The following is a 19753-nucleotide window of genomic DNA, read 5'->3' as shown; positions in this document are numbered from 1 at the left end:
GACTGTTCTTCAGTCTGCTGCCTCTGCCCCCCCGAAAATACCACAATACGAGATTTGCCTTATGTGAAATGAGAGCGTTCTCTTGGCTCATATTCAGCTTGGCATCCACCATAACCATCAAGTCCTTTTCAGCAAGACTGATCAGTCTGTCACTTCCCATCCTGTACTGCCGCATGGAATTATCACTTCCCCACTGAAGATACAGGCAAGCTTCTCCAGGTATCTGGTGTAACTTCAAGGAAGCAATAGTTCAATCTGAAAAGCCTGGTCCAAAATAGCACAGAATCTCTGGACTTTTTTCAAATTTGCTGCTGTGTTACGTAGCAGCATTAAGAGCAGTTTTTAGAAAGGAAAAAAAAATTACACAGGCAGAATTCAGAGACCAAATCATATCAGAACTTCATATGTCATACCACTGCCCTGTGCTTACACACAGTGTCATAAGGCCTTCAAGCACAACTCCCTACTTTGAGTAACTGGTTATAGGAATTACCTTAGTAAGACATTATTTCTAATCTGAAGCCCAAGACAAAATGCAGATAATCTCTCTTCTTTAAAGAATAAAGAAATATCATAATTTTTCCTTTAAGAAAAGCAACAAAACAATCACTTCAAGACCTTTCATACATACATATATATGTGTGTGTACATATATATAAAAGAAAACATAACCTTAAGTTTTGCATATGATCTCTGCAGCAGCCAAAATTTGGTGCTAATGTTTGCTTTGCCACTTACAAAGTAGTACATGCCACCAAATGGCCTTTCTTAATTATACCCTCAAACTCACTCTTGCGTTCAGAATGGAGTTTTGAAGCTGGAAGTCATTCTCTACCAGTATGATCTAGTCTAAAGACATACAGCTCCTAAACCAGTAAGCATGATTTTCCTCTAAATAACCAGAGTATGTTTATTTTGGAATTTGCTTGATATTGCCCTTACCACCTAACCAGAGCAAGCCTTAATACTGAATGAGACAACATTTTTGCAGCTAACTTCGCTCTTGCCCATTGCTCCAGTTCTTCACGTCCTGTAGGACTGGGTGGGATCGCTCTCTTTGATGTTCTGGTTTGGTATCTGAGCACTTCTTCCGGTTCTACAGAAGTCAGTCAGCGTTGATGTCAATTTACTCTGACCTGAGAATTATTGAGCAAGATTACTGCGTCACATTCCCTCTTCTTCACGAGAAAGACAAGCGGAGCTCAAAAGAGGCCTCTGCCACCTTGTTTTGCAGACCAAATTTAACAGGTACGATCCACAGAAGGCACCAATGATTAATCCAAAAAAAAGCACAGTAGGCACTGATAGCAGGATTCACAGTGACAAACTGCTGATCTGTGCAACATTCACTCACTTCAATCAAACCTACCTTCCCACTGATGTTAGTACTAGGGTCAAAAGGTAGCAAGTAGACATTTCTTCACGTTGGCATCATTAAGCATCAGTAGCACATCAACAGTAACAAAGGGCATAGCTCAAATATACTGTATGACGGCAGATGCTGGTTTTATGTTTGAGAGCTTGGTTTCCATTGCTTGTTCCAATTGACTTGCTAAAGAACTGTAACTTCCACTTTTACCAGTGATTCAGCATGTATGTCTTTTGATGACTGAAATGAGGTTGAAAAGGCTTTATCAGCTTATTCAGAGAAACCCATCAAATACCATTTTTCCATACTTTTTCTCTTTCCTTGTAGCAAATCACTGTAGTTATCTCAAATACCTCCAGAACCAAGCAGTTAAAAATGTCTAAGAAACACTGCAAGTCTGGCAATTCCCTTCTTCCCCCATTTCAAATTCACAAAAGCTGGAAAATCTCTGAAAACATTTTGTGCTATTACAAGGTGAACATTTTAAATCAGTCCCACCCTCTGAGTTTAACTAGTAATTCAAATCAGGCCAACCACCAACTACGTCAAATCTATTATAGTCAAGTAATTCATAGACTTACGTGAGGTACTTGGTCTTATGTAACCTTCAGTCTAGGAACAGAAATAGTTTCGTATTAGATTTTCTGATTAAAATTTCATAACAACAGTCTGTACTGCAACTGCCTTTATAAATGGAACAAGTACTTTTATTTATCCCAGCATAATGTGGCCCATAATTTTATAAAAAACTTTGGTTTTTTCAGATTAATTTCAATACTACTGTTCTTTTCCCCAGATTTTTTATGGCAACTTTAAGTTAAGCCTTAGTTCAACTTAATACTACACTTCCTAGAAAGACACAGAAATTTAACAAGCTTTGTCAGCAGTACTTTTAAAATTTACTAGGTCAAATGTAAACGCACTGATAAAGGACACATTATGGGATACTTTACATTTATTTCCAATTACCTTATACATTTTTAATCCTTCAGTCTTCTCTAGCTCTCCTGCTATCCGTTTGAGAAATGAGACTTTGCATTCTTTTACATCTGTTGCCTTTCTCTTCATTTTATCTGGAAATTCTTTGGACTGTGGACAAAAACAGCTTGAAATGGTCAACATCAAAATTCACCACAACATCCAAAAATTGGCACCTTTACCTTTTGGATAAGCTTCCAAAAGACTGATAAACATCATTTTGAACATTCTGAGCTAGTTTCTTCTCTGTAACACAACTAATTTATAATGTTAAAGTTTCTCAAGTAGTCTTCAAAACAAGAAATAGACACTGCAAACCTTGCTACAAAAAGGTAACATGCTCTGTACCATATCAAACAGCACTACGGGTGTGCCCAGGAATGAGAAAGAACCACGGTGTTCTAGGAACGTGATCCTGGAGGCAGTCAAAACACTTAGGAACAGACTTTGAGCAGATACAGACAAACCTCTGGATCGCACCTCCTTAACAGCTCACAGCTTCATAGCTATTCATGTTGATCTGACCCATGAAGAGGCAACCATACACATATTCGCAATTTATCGTACAGGGGTTTAAACTTCAAACTTGATGTAAGTATTTATAGAAAAAAATAAAAGGAGAATATCATAAAGAAATTGTGATCAAAATGCATCAAAATTACTCACGATGTATGCTCTTCTGTGTTTATATCCACTAAGATGTTCTATCATAGGTGCTATCTCTGTATTCAACCCACACAGCTTGCACTCATAATGCGGCTCTTTTCTTCCTTCAAATCTGATTTCAACCACATGTTCTAAGCCTGTAAGAGTCACAAATATCTATATTTTACTATAAACTACTATAAAAAAATGTATTCTCTTCATTGTTGCTCATTAAGAGCCAAAATGAATGAATAAATAAAAGTATTCGATTTTCAGAATTTCAACACTTTTTCAGGATCACTTCAACACTTCTTCGGACTTATTACCCACATAAGTCAAATTTACCTCTTTAGAATGCTTTATTCTGAAAGGAGAAACAGTGTCTATGGCAGATTTGCAAGGCCACCAAAACAAAGTATTTCATGTACCTTTTTTCTTGCCTGGGATAATTTTAAGAAACTAAGAACTAGCCTTCTATTCAATACAGTCATGTAAGAGAATTCATGGAGAAGTGCATATAAAAAAAAGAATGAGACTAGGAAATGCCACGCAAACATCTAGATTAAAAAACTGCATTTAAACTACTTAGTCAAACATAATTTGGACAGTGTCCAAGTAGCACAAAGCAGATGTTGGGAAGACAATAATCACTTCATAAAATTGAGTCCTTCTTAATCTAAAAATCTTCCATAAACTTTTAAGAATTACAGGAATGAAAATGGGATTTTTCTTCATTTTTCCTAGAAATGACTGAAAGACTATGCCTTAGAAGCATTCAGAAATAGCTAAGTTTGAGGCTTATACCTAGCATGGAAAGTTTTACTCTGAACAGCTCAAATGTAACAAGTTTATAAGCAGCTTAAAATAAACAGGAAAAACCTGCAGCTGTTCCCCATTATCATATTTTCCAGTACTGTGTATTTGTGATGGGTTGACCCCAGCCAACAGCCAAGCACCACATAGCTGCCTGCTCACTCACATACACACCCCTCAGCAGCATGGGGAGAAAGCAGGAACAGCAAAAGTGAGAAAACTCATGGGCTGAGATAAAGACAGTTTAATAGGCAAAGAGGTGAAAAAAAGAAAAAAACAACATGCTAAAACCAGTCACTCGCCTCCCCACAAGCAGACCAATACCCAGACAGTCTCTGAACAGCCACCTTGGAACCTAAACCCCACACGCCCTTTTTCTTCCTTTACCTCAACTGTGACTGCTGAGCACGACCTTCTGCGGTACAGAACATCCTTTCGGCCAGTTTGAGTCAGCTGTCCTGGCTGTGTCTCCTCCCAGCCTCTCGCCCACCCCTAGACTACTCAAGGGGTAAGCGGTGGGGACCGAGAGTGAAAAAAAGAAAGTCTTGACGCTGCGCACTGCTCAGCAACAGCCAAAACACTGGTGTGTTATCAACGCTGTTTTAGTCACAAATCCAAAACATACAGGCTGCTGCGAAGAAACTCAACTCCATCTCGGACCCACTACAGTATTGCTAAATCTTAACTCTGAAAATAAACTATCACCAAATGAACTGAGTATAGCGGAAAGTAACATTTTGTTATTCCCCTTTTCTATTAAAAATCCTTACAATAAAAAATTTCTGTGCTTTTTAATATTAATATTGTATGCAGAGTAACAGGCAATTCACTAAACAGAGAAATTCTCTGATAATACTAGGAAATTTGTATATCCCACCAAATGGAAAACCACAAAGAATCACCAGATGACAAGTCACCAGTGGCATGAAGTCCAATTGGAGGCACAAGGATCAATACTGGGTGCAGTCCTGTTTAACATTTTCACTAATGATCTGGATGATGGGGCAGAGTGCACCCTCTGCAAGGTTGCTGATGACACAAACCCGGGAAGGATGGCCGATACACCAGGGGGTTGTGCTGCCAGCCAGAGGGACCTCAACAGGCTGGAGAGCTGGGCTGACAGGAATCTCATGAAGTTCAGCAGGGGGAAATGCAAAGTCCTGCACCTGGGGAGGAACAACCCCATGCGCCAGTACATGCTAGTGGCTGACCAGCTTGGCACAAAAGGACCTGGGTGGACATCAAGTTGAAGATGAGCCAGCAGCAATGGGAGCTTGTGGCCAAGAAGGCTAACAGTATCCAGGCTGCACAAGGAGGAGTGTTGCCAGCAGGCTGTGGGAGATGATCCACCCTCTCCACTCAGCACCAGTAGGGCCATACCTGGAATGCTGTGTTCAGTTCTGGGCTTCCCAGTACAAGAGACATGGACATATGAGGGGCCCTGAAGATGATAAAGGCACTAGAGCACCTCGCCTATGAGGAAAGGCAGGGAGAGTTGAGACTATGTAGCCTGGGTAAGAGAAGGCTCAGAGGGGATCTCTTCAGCATGTATAAATACCTAAAGGGAGGGTGCAAAGAAGAGGGAGCCAGGCTCTTTTCACTGATGCCCCAGTGACAGGACCAGAGGCAATGGGCACAAACTGAAACACAGGAGATGCTGTCTGAACATCAGGAAACACCACTGACTGTGAGGGTGACTGAGCACTGACACAGATTTCCCAGAGAGGTTGTGGAGTCTCCCACGTTACACATATTCAAAAACCATCTGGACATGGTCCTGGGCAACTAGCTCTAGGTGAACAGCAGGTTAAGACCAGATGAGCTCCAGAGGTCCCTTCCAACCTCAACCATTCTGTAAAAAGTTTTTTTACTAAGACGGCTCCTTCAGGGACAAGTTGTCTAACAACTAAGGTGTATAGAAGAGGTGGCCTTTACAGTACTTAGTGTAATAAGCTAAACTTTAAAAGGTGTAAGAGATAAGATATACCCTACAAATTATTCAATTCATATACAGAAAATGACATAATATCTAAAATTCCATCTTTCATTTCAAAACACAAGCCCTTTGGTAACAAAGACATACCAGTTAGAAAACAAAAAACATACCAACTAGAGGTTCTTCTCTTTTGGGATCATTCATAAAATCCTTCAGACAGGTGATGTCTTTTGTGAGCCCTCTCTTCACTGAAGTAAAAGACATACACATAAAGAGATATTACACATTTGACAGTTTGCACATAATTTCTGTGATCTTAAAGGAGTTTCTAATGAAGACTTAAGTGGAACAAAACTAATTTGCACTCTGAAATGGCCAAGGAAAACGGGCAAGATCTCAAGTCACTCACAAAAAGTTTCCAGCACACTGTTTTCCATAACAATTTCACGGACAAGGAATTAATGTCTTCAAGAAGAGAACCAAATAAGCAAAACAGACCTTCTAACACTATCCAGTTTACTAAGGAAAGATACCAACTTCACATTCATAGCATGTCCCAGACCATGCCAGTTCCCATTGAAAAAAAAAAAAAAAAGCCAAGCCTCCTCCTTCCCCTAAAACCCTAATAGGCGTATAGCATACTGAGATTGCTTGCTTGGAGCCTGAAGTTCAGGAATCATATTGCTTTAAGTCTAGTAAAGAACACATAATTTTCACTAATGCAGCAAGCACCTCTTGTACTCTGGGCAGACCAGAAGCTGCATAGCCACAGTTAGTGTGTTCCCGAGCCTGAACTAGCAGTGTTCCAGTCAGGGCTGTATCTTGCCCCTCACTGAGTTTTAAGAGCTTGGATTTTGCACTGCCTAAAACACTTTTAAACTATTCCTGGTCAACTCAGAGCACCAGCATAGTTCAGCTAAACGTATCTGAAAAACAATCTCAAAGAGGCATTAAGTGTATTCAAGTGTTGGCCATTATAAAAGAGCATGCTGAAATGTTAAAATACAGGTCTTTAATCTGAGATAGATTCAATACATAATTTTAATCTGAGATAGCAGAAATAGAACTCATCTCCCTAATTAAAGTACAGCTGTACTTTAACTGACTGATGAATTTCAGAGTCAGAAACACTGCTAGTTTCTTCAAATCGGAGTGAAGAAGTAGAAATACCACAAGCACTGAACAGTATGGTACTGTATTCTTCCCCCCTAGGATGCCAGGTTATGGTTTAAAAATAAAAAAAATAAAAAACCACAAACAAAACTTCAGAAGGCTAGGGAATTCCATGCTTATTCTTAAATATTCATTCCATTAGGAATATGTTTGTGCTATCATTAAGTCAAACCCCAGGGCTGCAGACTGAAAAAAAAAATTCATCAAGTTCCAGCAGAAGTTTATACGGGAAATCTATTGTAATTTAATTGTGGTAGAAAATACTTGATAAAACACCTCCTGCCACAGCAACAGTGTGGCCCATTCCTACCAAAACTTCACAGTCTTGTTAAAATCTTTCTCTGTTGCTTTTTGCCTGAGGTGACATGCAGCAAAGTGTGACAAAGTTGACATGTTACAAGTTGGTGCCTGTGCAGCAGCTCTCAGTGTGAGCTGGCTGTTCCCAAGCTGACAGTGAAAGGCAATCTGGTCTTTTGGGCTTAACAGGGGAAGATCCACACAGAAAACAGTTAAAGGTGTCTACAAGGTAAGGGCTATTTTCTTCTTGCTTCCTAACACACAACTAAATAATCTTATCTCAGTATCAGTCAATAAACAACCCATATTGCTCTTGGTTAATATGCTTTTATTTTGTTAAACTTTCACTGTACTGTACGGGTACACACACTGCAAAATTTTGTTGAAAACTTTACCAGCTAAAAAAGCATTAGCTAGATTCATTGACATCAGAGGTTATCAGATAATCAGGAAGAGACAAACTATGCCTCAAGTTTGAAAGTCTTTCTGTGAAAATACTTGTAACTTCATATTCTCTCAAGATCTTTTCTATAAATTAACCAGTGCACAAAAAAAGCAATGGTTCAGGTGTCTGGTAACTTGCATTGCTTCTTCCTAAACCATAATCAACCACCTGCTTTGGTCATCACTAAAACACTGCTTTCAAATTTGCACCTGAAAAGGACATTATCTCATTTGTATTCAGCTACCTGGTCTCTGTGTTTCATACTTCATCGGAGTTCCAGCTCCTGTTGGAGGACCTAGGATAACAGTTTGACAGTCAGACTACTTCTCATTTGCTTTTATTAAGTACCTAGCAGATCACCCAAACAAGTTAGAGAATTCAACAGTTATCTCATTTTACAGTTTAATATAGGCTCAGTAATAGCAGTATTCCATCTTGGTACACTTTCCTTTTGTAACTTTATTGCTCCAAGTAAGAAAAAGTTCTTATTTCCACTCCCCTTCTCCACCAACACAACATACCAAACACATGAATGCCAGAGAAGCATAGAGTATTCAATTTTTATTTGGTTTTTAAGTACTTTCCATAGTACCTAGTTATTTTAATTACTTTAACTATTCAGTATTGTGCATGACAGTCTATCTGTGTTACAGGTACCTGACAGAATACTTCTGGTCTAAACATTCAGAGGCTAAACACAATCCCAGAGACAGTTCATAAAGCCATTAAGCCACATGTTTCACATAGGGTTCTGTATATATTCTTAATCACTCAGAGCTTCAGAGTGAATTTTTGAATATGTTTTCATAAAGGTACTTCCATTCCCCTCCTTTGGAACTTCTTTACCTTGCCCCTTTCTTCCCCCAAATCCACAGACGCAGACACAGCACAAGTACGCTTTAATGACGTTCTCAGTATTTTTCAAGTTGCAGCACTCAAGATTAAAACAAGATGACATACCAGTACTCATCTACTGGAAAAAGTGAAAGTTTAAGTTAAACTACATATTTGCCCATGTACACATGTTGTACACATCAATGGTTTTCTCCTCCTTCTGCACAAGATAGGCAGTTAAGAAATACGTATCAAAGCTGTAAATTAAATCAAAGTTGTAAACATTTTGCAAAAAGCTCTGCAATATGAACATAAGGAAGGGGTATGAGAAAGCATGTCTCCCTTGATTTCCTACAATAAATTATCCATCTTTTTCAGTAAAAGGCTTCAAAGTCTCTGGTAGCATGAACAAAAGACCTCCACGTACTCTGCAAGTACAAAAATTACTTAATTCCACAGCTGTTCAGTTAGTGCCTGAAGCTCAGCTTTGACTCTAGGTCCAGCATCTGCAGACTGACAACATGGCCAAATGGTAAATGACACGAATAGGTATCTGTGAAATAAGATTTATGGTGCTTTATTTTCTGTTTATTTCAGGAACAAATCGTATATGCAGAGAATAGCACCAGAAGCAGGTCACAGTACAGTCTGCCTTAACACGGCTGAAGTTTACAAACATGGTCAAGCTAAAAATCAAGTTCTAGCTGCTACTACCACCAAACGTAGCAGTTCAGGGTTTTGAGATTTTTTTTTCTTTAAAAAAATAAAAGAGGCATTTAGCAAATATTATCAACTGGGGGGTTGGACTAGATGACCCACAGAGGTCCCTTCCAACCCCTACCATTCTGTGATTGCTGCCTGCAAAAGTTTAACAAAGCAATGATGATCTTGAAAACACTCTCCCATTCAGCAACAGCAGGTTTCCAGGCTAACATTTAATTCACATTTATTAGCCACATGGCTTTGTAATGCTACAACAATCTAAGTTATATTTCTTAAGCATCTTTAAACCAAAATAGAACACTATTTTCCCGTAAAGCATATCAGACTGACCAATAAGCTGAAAATCAGCTCAACTGCCACACTCACAGGACAATGATGAACAGCCCTGCCTCTTGGTGTTCAGTAAGCAGCAGAGTACCCCAAAGCACTCCAGGGCCCACAATGATTAACATCATCATCAATAACCTGGTTGCGTATGCATAGAACACCCTTGGCAAATTCAGAGATAACAGTAATGTAGGGGATACTGCCAAAGTCACAGCTTCAGTTGAGCAGGACCCTGGGAACATTAAGGATTAAAGAAACCTTAAAAAACACAGAAGTGTAGAGTTCTGCAGCCGCAATAATCCCATTCATGAGTACAGGCTGGGACCTGGCTGACCAAACAGCTGCCCTGTCAAAAAGAGCCTGAGTTACGATGAATGCTAAGCTGAATACTGGCCAAAAGCATGTCTCCCAGAAACTCAGCAAACCGCCCGTTGAGATACTGCACAGGCAGCACCCTTCAGAATGTCTTATCCTCCATTATTTGGCACTTGTGAGGCTGTCTAGTTCCACCCTTCTCCAGTTCAAGCTGGAAGTGGAGAAACCAGAGAGGGTCCAGCAGAAGGGCCACCAAGACAAACAACCCAGGGCAAATAACTTACGAGAACAGGTTTGGGAGCTGGACTTGTTTAGTCTGGTAAAGCGGGCAGACTAAGAGGAGACCTAATAGCATGGATACCTGAACAGCAGCTACAAAGATGAGTCAAACCCTTTGGGGATGTGAGAACAGCATAACAAGTAGCAGCTAGAAACAGCTGCTCAGGTTGTACAAATTCGATGTTTGGAAAAAATTCCTCTTTAAGACAGGGAAGCAACTACAGACTGATTAAACACAGGTAGCAGGCTCTCTGCCCTTGGAGATGTTCGAGGCTCCAGTAAAGCAAGTGATGATCCAGCACCAGCAGCAGTCCTGCTTCAGTCAGGAACTCAGGAAGTCACCTAATCAGTCTCAGGAAATCCCTTCCTAAGGCATATTTTCCAGATACTAGTCCTCTATATGAACAACAACAAAAAAATCCCTTTCCTTTCAATATTCAGTGACATAGTGCTGAACATGTTTCTTTGTTCTCCACCTTTTACACCTATACATGTATGACTGCCAGAAATAAAACAGCTACGTTTCAAAACTTAAGGACAGTTTCAGACATTATCAACTCAGTTCCTTGGCAGCAACAAAGAGGTACTGGACTCAGCATTGCAGATCCACTTGTGAATACAAGAGGTGAAGTGCACAAAGATTCTATATTCCATTGTACAGGGGAACGCCCTGACAGAGGCCGTAAGGGAGTTGGAGTAGTGTTCAATCTTAGTACTTCTAAGGTTCTGAAACCCTTCCTCTTCTAGTCTAACTCAGAAAAGAACTTCCAGGTTTCCTTTCTTTGAAAATGTAGCAGTATTTTTAAACCCCAAAACGTTACACATACTAATCAATGCTTGACAGCCATCAAGCATGGAGGGACCTGTTAAAGTAGGTAATTTATCTTATATCATAAAGCTGAAGTGCTGATCAGGATACCGGTAAGATTGTCATCAGTGAACCCAAGACAGAATACATGACATTTGTGCAGCTTATCTTCAGATCTGATTCCTCCCTTTGACTCTACACTTTACAGAATGACCATACTGAAGCTTTCTTTACTCATGGTGCTACTTAAAGGTTTTAAGTTGAAGAACATAGACACAGGTTGCTAGATCCAGCAACTAAACAGCTACAACATCCCGTACTACACTTTTCAATGCTTCTCATTTGTATCGTTGTAAGAGAAGTACTGCAAGCTAACTGCAACCTCCTGTAATACAAGAAAAATTCCACAGCCTGTGCAACAAAATTGCATTAATCCCCTCTTCTTTGTGCCAAATTAATTTCACCAATAAAGCTAGGCAGCCCAAAATGGCTTTAATAGGGCTCATACTCTATACTATGTCTCCTACCTGAGCTGCCTCATTTTAGTAGTAAACCACTGGATTTTGCTATTGCCCAGGGAACACCTGCCTAACATATATATTGGTATTCCCCCATCATTTAATGCCTCTTGTTCAAATCAAACTGTTTTCCAAACGTCTTCCTGCTTTGGCCAAAAGGTCCCAGGAGAGAAAGCAATGTTGCCTCCTCCCCTCCTTATCCCTGAACACATACGTGCAACTGCCTCTAACTAGAGCTGAAAGAAGTCTTCCATCTGTCCAATTATATCATTGTGTAAAGAAACCACATGACTGAAATTTCTATACTTAACTGAGCTTTGATTTATCTCTCTTAGTAAAGTCCTAGAACTTCAGCATCATGTCCTCTCACATCTTCCATTAAGCTGCTCTCCTCTGAACTGCTGGAGAGCAGCCAAAAAACTCCACCCCAGATATCCAATTCTGTTATTACCACAATAATAACTTGTTGATAGTTTTGCCACATGGAAACTCACAGGGCATCCAGATGTCTTTCTTACAGAAAGTCGTACTCCTCCAAACACCATCATCTGGAAACAGATGCATTTCCCAACTTGATCGACTTCAAAGCCAACAAGATTGTACAGTTATTCAAGCTCATCACTTCTGGATTATGAACAGTTACTTTTGATGAGTCCAGAAAGAATATTTTACATGGCATGCCCCATTTGAAAATACTCAGAATCCAAATCATTCGTCTTTTCAAATTTTGGCTTACAAATGATAGCAGCATTGGTGGTGTTCTCCCTACTGACAAAGGAATTTTTTTTTTTTAATTCTGCAGCAAGGAGGAAGTTGCCGATATTGGTGTAAAAGATTTTAAGTACATCAAACCTCATCCTCCGAAGTACCTGTTCTTCTTTAGACAGTGTACATTTCAGATACTTGTCAGGTTTTGCCCCAAGTGATTTCCATGAAAACTCATCCTTTACTTTGAGAACATCCATACATTTTTGTTCGCGGCTCTTTGACCTCCAGCTCTGTGAACACACTGCCACATGTCACTCTCACTGGAGTATTTGGCAATATGAACATTACAACAGGACTGCAAATCCAGCAGCAATAACAAGAGCATTGCATTAATTTATATCCTGAAATACTAGACTCGTACTTTACACAGTGCACCTAATTTAAGAATATCTATACTTTCCATGCTCATTCACAAGACTTCACTACTTAACTCCACCAATGCAGTATAATTTCTGTTCATGCTTACTATACACATCTGCAAACTGCAGAAAAAAATCAACTACTTAAAATGAAAAAACAAAGGTCAAGCAAATTCAGAATTTATTCTTGTATCTCAGTGACAAGAGTACAATGAATTTCCTGGATATACAGGCTCCTGAGGGAGACTTATTTGTATAATTGGTAATAAGTCCATAGGAGAGTTTCAAGGAGTTCTGCATATATACTGAATATATGATTCTTCATTGCAGTTCCCAAAAAGAAATCTGAATTGCCATCTTTGAAAAGTTACTCAGGTGAAAAGCTTTTCTACCTGTAAAAAAACCACCAAACAACACAACTAAACCCTACAAGTAAACTTCATTGTGCCAAATTTCAGCCTCTTGGACAAATAAACCATAACAATGGCTTGCAAACTGGCCTTTCACATCCGGATATTCAGTGAAGCAGAACTCAATATGGATGAAGAAGAATAAAGACGGCATCAATAGTATGAATAATCATTTCATATTAGAAATAAAAGAGGTTAATAGCTTCAGAATGATAACCAAGACACAAAACGTCCTGGATTAAAGCACATCTTGCAATGCTTCTGACATGTGGTACCCTGTGATGCTGAGACTCCTCTGGAAGTTTGCTCTAACGTGTTTACCAAAGTTTCATGTCTAGATTCTTCATTTTAGTAATCAGATATTTTAACTTCTCTCTTCTTTTTCTGTAAGATATATCCCAGTTGCAAGATTCTAAGCTATGACATTTCCAGAGACGCAGTGTTTATAATGAGCATATGTTCTTAACCTAAATTCTCCATGGAACGCTGAGCTTGCAGTATATTAAGCAGTACTGTTTTCTAAAGGTGTAGGTCTTTGCAACATGCTCCTGTATTCCACCAGTCTTTTTACAGCTTTCCTGCCACACCTGTCCTCTTATTCAAGTCCCTCTTTGTCCTATACATCCTTTATATTACTCCTCCAAAACAAGATTTTATGGTCTTGTAGCAAGAACCTCTTCAGTGAACGAGTGTTATTTGTAATGACCGTTTCTGACAAGAAGTACAAAGAAATCTGTAGAACTTGTCTTCCATTAAAAACACTAGCCCATAGGCAAACAAATCTGTTGTTGCTGAGGTATAAACACAATTTTGGACTACTCAAATCCACTGGACTTCGAGGAGACCAGTATGTTCTCAGAACTTCTGCAGAAATTCCGTCAAGGAGCTTCATTACGAGTATTTCTAAAAAGATAAGATCTACATGCAGTTCTCATGTCTGCTGAGGCAAAACGTCTCCTAATTGTTCACACACTTGAATAATCTGTCTTGCACTGATATTCTCTTGTCAACACCAAACCACAAGAGCAGCTAATGAAACCCAGTCTCTTCGAAAATGGACTCGGACCAGTGCCTTTCTGAATCTTTTTTGTGTTGATTCTTCAGGGTCCAGTAAGTGGTGAGCTCAGTCTGCCGCACTTCCCTCAGAAGAGGACTGACATCATCACTCTTTTCTGTGCAGATGTGTATGTTCAGGAACCCTTGATGAACTTGGTTCAAAAGATACTGGGGAACAGATGACAAAGCTAGAATGTAAGCCTTGTTTCTTAGGACAACAAGCTAAGAAGATAAAGTAGAAGTGAAAGGTTTATTTCTTGTGATGACTGACTGTATAACCATTTTGGTTTTCAATCTTCTCATTGTTTTTTATCAGTATTCCCACATCTGCCAATATGCTTTGCTTCCTGTACTTTAAAAATCTTGTATGTTATCATCAGTGCCTTTATAACAAGATTTCCATTTCCACTGAGAGCTAGTTATACCCCACATTTTCAACCTTTCACCAAAACTCTTATTTTCATTCACATATGACAATCCAGATTCACATTCTCAGTTTCGGGGGGAAAAGATGCTCTACAACGGAGTTTACCTTGAATAGGTCTTTGCTACTCCAAGTCCACTACAACAGAGAGAGGCAGAACATTCCAGCGATGCAGCTAGGCAACACTGGTAGAACTGTATCTGCAGTGCTGTGTTAGCCTGCTGATTCAGCTTCTTAGCATACTGCCTGAAGCTTTGCAGTGAGCACATAAAGCTGACAGACAAGTGGGAGATGGTTTAGCCTGGGAAGGTAAGAAACTAAAATACTGACTATCCACCCCTCTACTAGATAGATACACAAATACTTAGAAGTGGAAACGCAAAATTAAGGTTTCACGCTCTAAAATATTTCTTTGTTCAGCAGTTCACTAGATAGAAATCTCAGAAGTGTTCAGCATGTAAAGAGCGGCAGTTATAGACACATAAATCTGGCAAATGCAAATACCTGAACTACTAGAAAAGCAACAAACATTAAAATCCCCAAGCAATATCTATCCTAGGAGGCTGGAAAGAAAAAAGTGTTATACTTACAACAGACAGTCTTGGGTCTCAGGGATTTTTCTTTCTTTAATTATGAAGATGCAAGTCATCCCAAAATAAAATAAGAAAAAGAAATTAATGTGCTGCACCATTTGAAGGAAAAACCCCTGTACTTCCTGAGAACTCTTTGCAGAAGTATTACATTACAGGCCAAAGTTTCCATTATCAAATAGGAAAAATTAGAGCCTCTATGATTTTCTGCAAAAGCTGAAGTACTGACAAAAGCGTATTTTCAGTTAATACAAGGTTAATTTCAAGAAAGCCTTGTTATTAATGAAGTTCTAAGAGATGATAATGGCTTGAAACACAACATCTCAACGATACCAGACAAAACCTTGAGTTCTGCATGATTAGAGCTCCCAAGTTTTCAGAAGTTGTAGTTCAAGCAAAGAAAAAGAAAACTCGCCCCAAAAGGAAAAACAACCTAACAAAAAGCACCTCCCCCACCATTCTGAGTGGAAGTTCATTCATATCATGAAGAACAGGAAAAGTGGTTTTCATCAGCTGAATCCAGAACAGATCACTTTTTGGCAGAATCTAAGGAAATTAAGAACTCAAATTTCCATTTTAGAACAGGGCTAAAACAATTCTGACTCATTTTGAGAACTTTTTGGCAAATAAACACAAACTTGTCAGTTACAAGAATGAAACAATAAGCATCATCATTCTACTGGTAAAGCAGTTCTCTGCCCAGAGCAGTCCATGGAGACGAGTGCTGTATTTTCAGTAGTCAGTGGCATGGAAGAGATGCCACAGATCAGTGTGACAATTCAGCAGGAAGCAAGACTGACACAATAGTTTACAACTCCAGATAGCTGTTCTTTCGCAGCAGTTACAAAAAGGAAATTACCCAAGTCGCAGTATCGCCACAGACACTGGGTGGTGCATGAGCTCAGCAGGATTTTATAATCTGACAGACACAGTCTCCCTTGTAGTTATGCTGCCACGAGTGTTTTTGTTACTTGTCATTCTCTAGAGTTTCACAGCAAACAACCGCTAATACCTAACTTTTTAGACAAGGGTAGAAAGCATTAGCAACTGTGAGCTGCTGCTCAAAGAGAGTTTCTACCTGAAATTTCTACCATTTTTGGACAATCAACTTTGATAGCACTTAGATTACTGCTTTTGTTACCATTAGAAATGGAGTTCCACAAGCTGTGACCCTTTGTTGAGGTTTCTTTAAAAAAAAAAAAAGGCAAGAAGCACAAAACCCAAAACTACATCAGGAATGAAGATTCTCACACATTAGGTAAGAAACTTCTCTGTCCTGCATCAAGTGTTGCAAGTTGCAACAGCTGTTTTTGAGCTGAGACTATGAAAAGTTAGGGTAACTTTTAACAAAGTTTCTAACTTTGAGAAGCCAAAATTCAAAAACTGCTGTTTTTTAGGGTTCAAACCTTCCACGCACACTGTAACCTGTAAGAGCTACTGCATAAATTTGTTTTCCACACAATTAAAGTTCACATGTTATCTACCAGAACAGTTTCACATGCATAGTTCAGTATTATGTAAACATAATTCAGTTGTTCCTAAATACATAAACTTTTGAAACATATCAGCTAGACGTTAGCAGCCCGTACACAGAAATTATTTTAACTCTTCAAGCTCATATTAAGCAACTTGAGTTTCTTTGCAAAAGAAACGGTCTACAGTTGAAGCCTCTCTGGATCATGAGCATAAGCTGCAGAACATCACAGTATACTTCTGGAGACCAAACACAAACAGTACAACATCAGGGCAAGCTTCCTGTAACTGGAACCTAGCTATGTTAACATTCCAAAAATCAACACAAAAACGTCTAATTAAACTGCTTTTCCAGCATGGTTGATTTCAATGCCATACAAAAGGGCAGTAATGTTGTCTGTACTTCAGGTATTTTAAATTGCAGGTTCTGATGCACGACAGTGAGGGGCAAGAGGTATGTCAGAAATAAGAACACAGAAATGGTGAAGACAAAAATTAACAACTCTTCAGATCTGAACATTCTTTGTTTCTAATGAGGCTGCAGAGTCCCAAATGCAGTTTCCTCTCCTTTTGGAACACGGTAGGCATTTCCACCCTACCAAGCCCCAGATACGGAGGGAGAGCAAGGAACCTTGAACCCTTGCTAGAACCAGAACAACCTTCGTCTGTGCTCCAAATACAGTTCACAGAAGAGGCAACACTTCTGGTGTCGTATCCGCAAAGAACTGTTCAAAACACATGGAAAAAAGACATTCCGCTCTAGGATTTCCTCTCTAGCAAACTGAGCAACAAATCTAGCGCATATATGCAAAACCAGAATAAAATATATCACATACCGCCATATTCCAGGTATATGCACACCAGGTGTATTTTATCTGGGGATTGCTCCCTAAAAAGGCCTAGCTTTTCACTCAGCTGCCAAAAAAAGCCCAAACCCACCTTTCACACAGTATTTTCCCCATCGTTCTTACAGACTTGGTTCAATGAAAAGCATTAGTGAATTTACATAAACATTCTTTTCCAACCATTTAACCATAATGGCTAAAACTAATATTCAACTGTTTTTCAAAGTATATAATACAATCCCATTCCAATTTCCAAAGAGCCAAGAATTACATGCACATGTACGAATGCTATTGTAAGTTGCTTCCGCTCACTCCTTTCATCAATACCTATTCAGCAACAAAGCCACAAAACCTGTCAGTAAGCAAATATATAAAGGTCACAATACACTCAATGCACCACATACACACAGCCTTGTACTGTGGTCATCTCCACCCCTTAATCTTTTGTCCGTCAGTACTTTTTACAGCGGTTTGGCCTCATGAACTATCATCACTAGAAAAAATGACTGTGTATTCTGCTTATTACCCAAGCTCCAGGACGCAGAGAGCATCACCATCATGAACAATAAAGTCAGTGAGAAATACAAACTCTTGGCACAATGCAGAATCAATTGTCAGGGATAGAAACTAAATGAACTCTGAAGAGGTACACCACACAGAATTTCCTAATATTTTACAAATTTAAAAAAAGCATTCAAAGACTTGAGAACTTCTGAGTTTCATATATCATAGAATGCAAGTGGCAACAATTTTCTCTAATTAGATTACTGATCATCTATTATTTGCCTAAAGCTACTACTCTAAGACTTGTTCAGAAAAAAATATTCACATAAATTTGAAAATGCAAATGGAAAAGGCTTCAAATAAATAACACTTAATCTAGTAACAAACTAGGAAGAAAGTCATTGCACTGACTGATCGTGTGCTTGATATATTTTTAAATTACTTCTATTGTATGATGCAATACGTCATCTAGTCTATTTCTATCCCTATCCCTTGAGATCAATCACACATCAATCCAGGGGGTTACAGAGCATTAAGCCTGCAAGTATACAAATAAAAATACAAATGAAACAACCCAGAAATCCCTTTCTTGTAAGAACATAGACTCAACTTAGTGCACCAAATTACTAGCCTCCAACAGAGTCAGAGAAATTCCACAAGGCTTTAAACAAAGTATTATTCTCTTTTAGTTTGGGAAGTAACAAAATATTTCAGGTAAAACTTCTGTCCAATTTATAAGACACCTGGGTAATCTGCCTAAGCTGCCATAAAGCAACAGATATTATTTACACCTTCCCCTCCAGCAGCAAATGACTTGGGCACTGTCATTTCAAGCACACACATTAAGAGTCAGTACAGGAAAAACATCCCAACACTCTCCAACTCATCAAAAGCAATATTCCTTGAGCCTGAGGAGCGTAGCACATACGAATTACATTTCCTCAAATAAAAAAAGTAATCGCAGTTCTTTCATTATACATAGGTCACTAAAAAATCTCCCTAGTTTTATGGAAGCAATGCATTCCATACAATTACCTAAGAAGTATGCTCAGATGTTCAGGAAGCGGTCTCTTTCAAAGAAATTATGCATTCTGGTGCTATTGTTTAGGAGTCAATGGTACCCATATACAGGTGAACAAACCAATCAACATATAGAGATGAAACAAAGGTATGAAGAAGTAACCTAGATAAATATCTTGTGTAGACATCCAAAACCCAGAATAATCAAACCACCCAGGTGAAAAAAAAATAGATACAATAACCATGTACACAAAGTCAACTGAAGTATTCCTACAGATCCCTCAGACAGTAAAGTTTTACTCATGTAGCTACTCAAAAGAATACATTTTACTGTGAATAGCTATGGGAAATATCGGCCAATGAAATAAGAATCATTTCATACATATAGCAAATGTTCACATTTATTTCTTGGAATTTTCCCAGTGACTGTCCTTCTCCTGACAAAGGGTTATTTCTTGTGTTTTTGAAACTTCCTCTAGTGGAGGACAAGCACAAAGTACCTTTACTGGTGCCATTTGAAAAGCAAATGGGTAGCTGAAAGAAAAAGAAGTCATCTGACTAAAGTCAAAAAATGGCTGGTGGGTTGGCTACTGCTGCGATTTAGGTGAAGACCTACCACCTTCTTTTCATTTTGTTATGTTGTCAGCACATCCTTTGTATCATTTTGAACAGGAATTCCTCTAGTAAGGAACAAACTAAGAGCTATCCACTATCAACACCTGTATCAAAAAGGAACATAAGCTCAGGATTTTTATGGTTACTTCAAACTCTGTGTGGTAACTCAATGAATTCTGATCTTCTTACACCAAAACATACAACAGATTTCATAACAGGTAACAAAATA

The 19753-nt window shown here is 38.9% G+C and overlaps 1 protein-coding gene across 4 annotated transcripts in view; it reads right to left on the bottom strand.

Annotated features, from left to right (window-relative positions):
• Window positions 1-19753, bottom strand: part of LOC142360874 (uncharacterized) — a 37023-nt gene that overhangs the window by 14942 nt on the left and 2328 nt on the right. For 2 of the 4 annotated variants that reach the window (XM_075416639.1, XM_075416637.1), the window contains 6 exons: window positions 15068-15101; window positions 7901-7951; window positions 5912-5989; window positions 3014-3150; window positions 2339-2458; window positions 1951-1981 (listed from right to left, as the gene is read on the bottom strand). In XM_075416639.1, the coding sequence (XP_075272754.1) occupies window positions 1951-1981; window positions 2339-2458; window positions 3014-3150; window positions 5912-5989; window positions 7901-7951; window positions 15068-15101 (451 nt within the window). The remainder of the gene's footprint in view (window positions 1-1950; window positions 1982-2338; window positions 2459-3013; window positions 3151-5911; window positions 5990-7900; window positions 7952-15067; window positions 15102-19753) is intronic. The other 2 variants (XM_075416640.1, XM_075416641.1) reach the window with 2 other exon arrangements.

This window comes from Opisthocomus hoazin, chromosome 3 (genome assembly GCF_030867145.1).
Source record: "Opisthocomus hoazin isolate bOpiHoa1 chromosome 3, bOpiHoa1.hap1, whole genome shotgun sequence".
NCBI classification, from domain to species: Eukaryota; Metazoa; Chordata; class Aves; order Opisthocomiformes; family Opisthocomidae; genus Opisthocomus; species Opisthocomus hoazin.
Note: the sequence above shows the minus strand (reverse complement) of the source record. Positions and strands in the feature narration are given on the sequence as shown.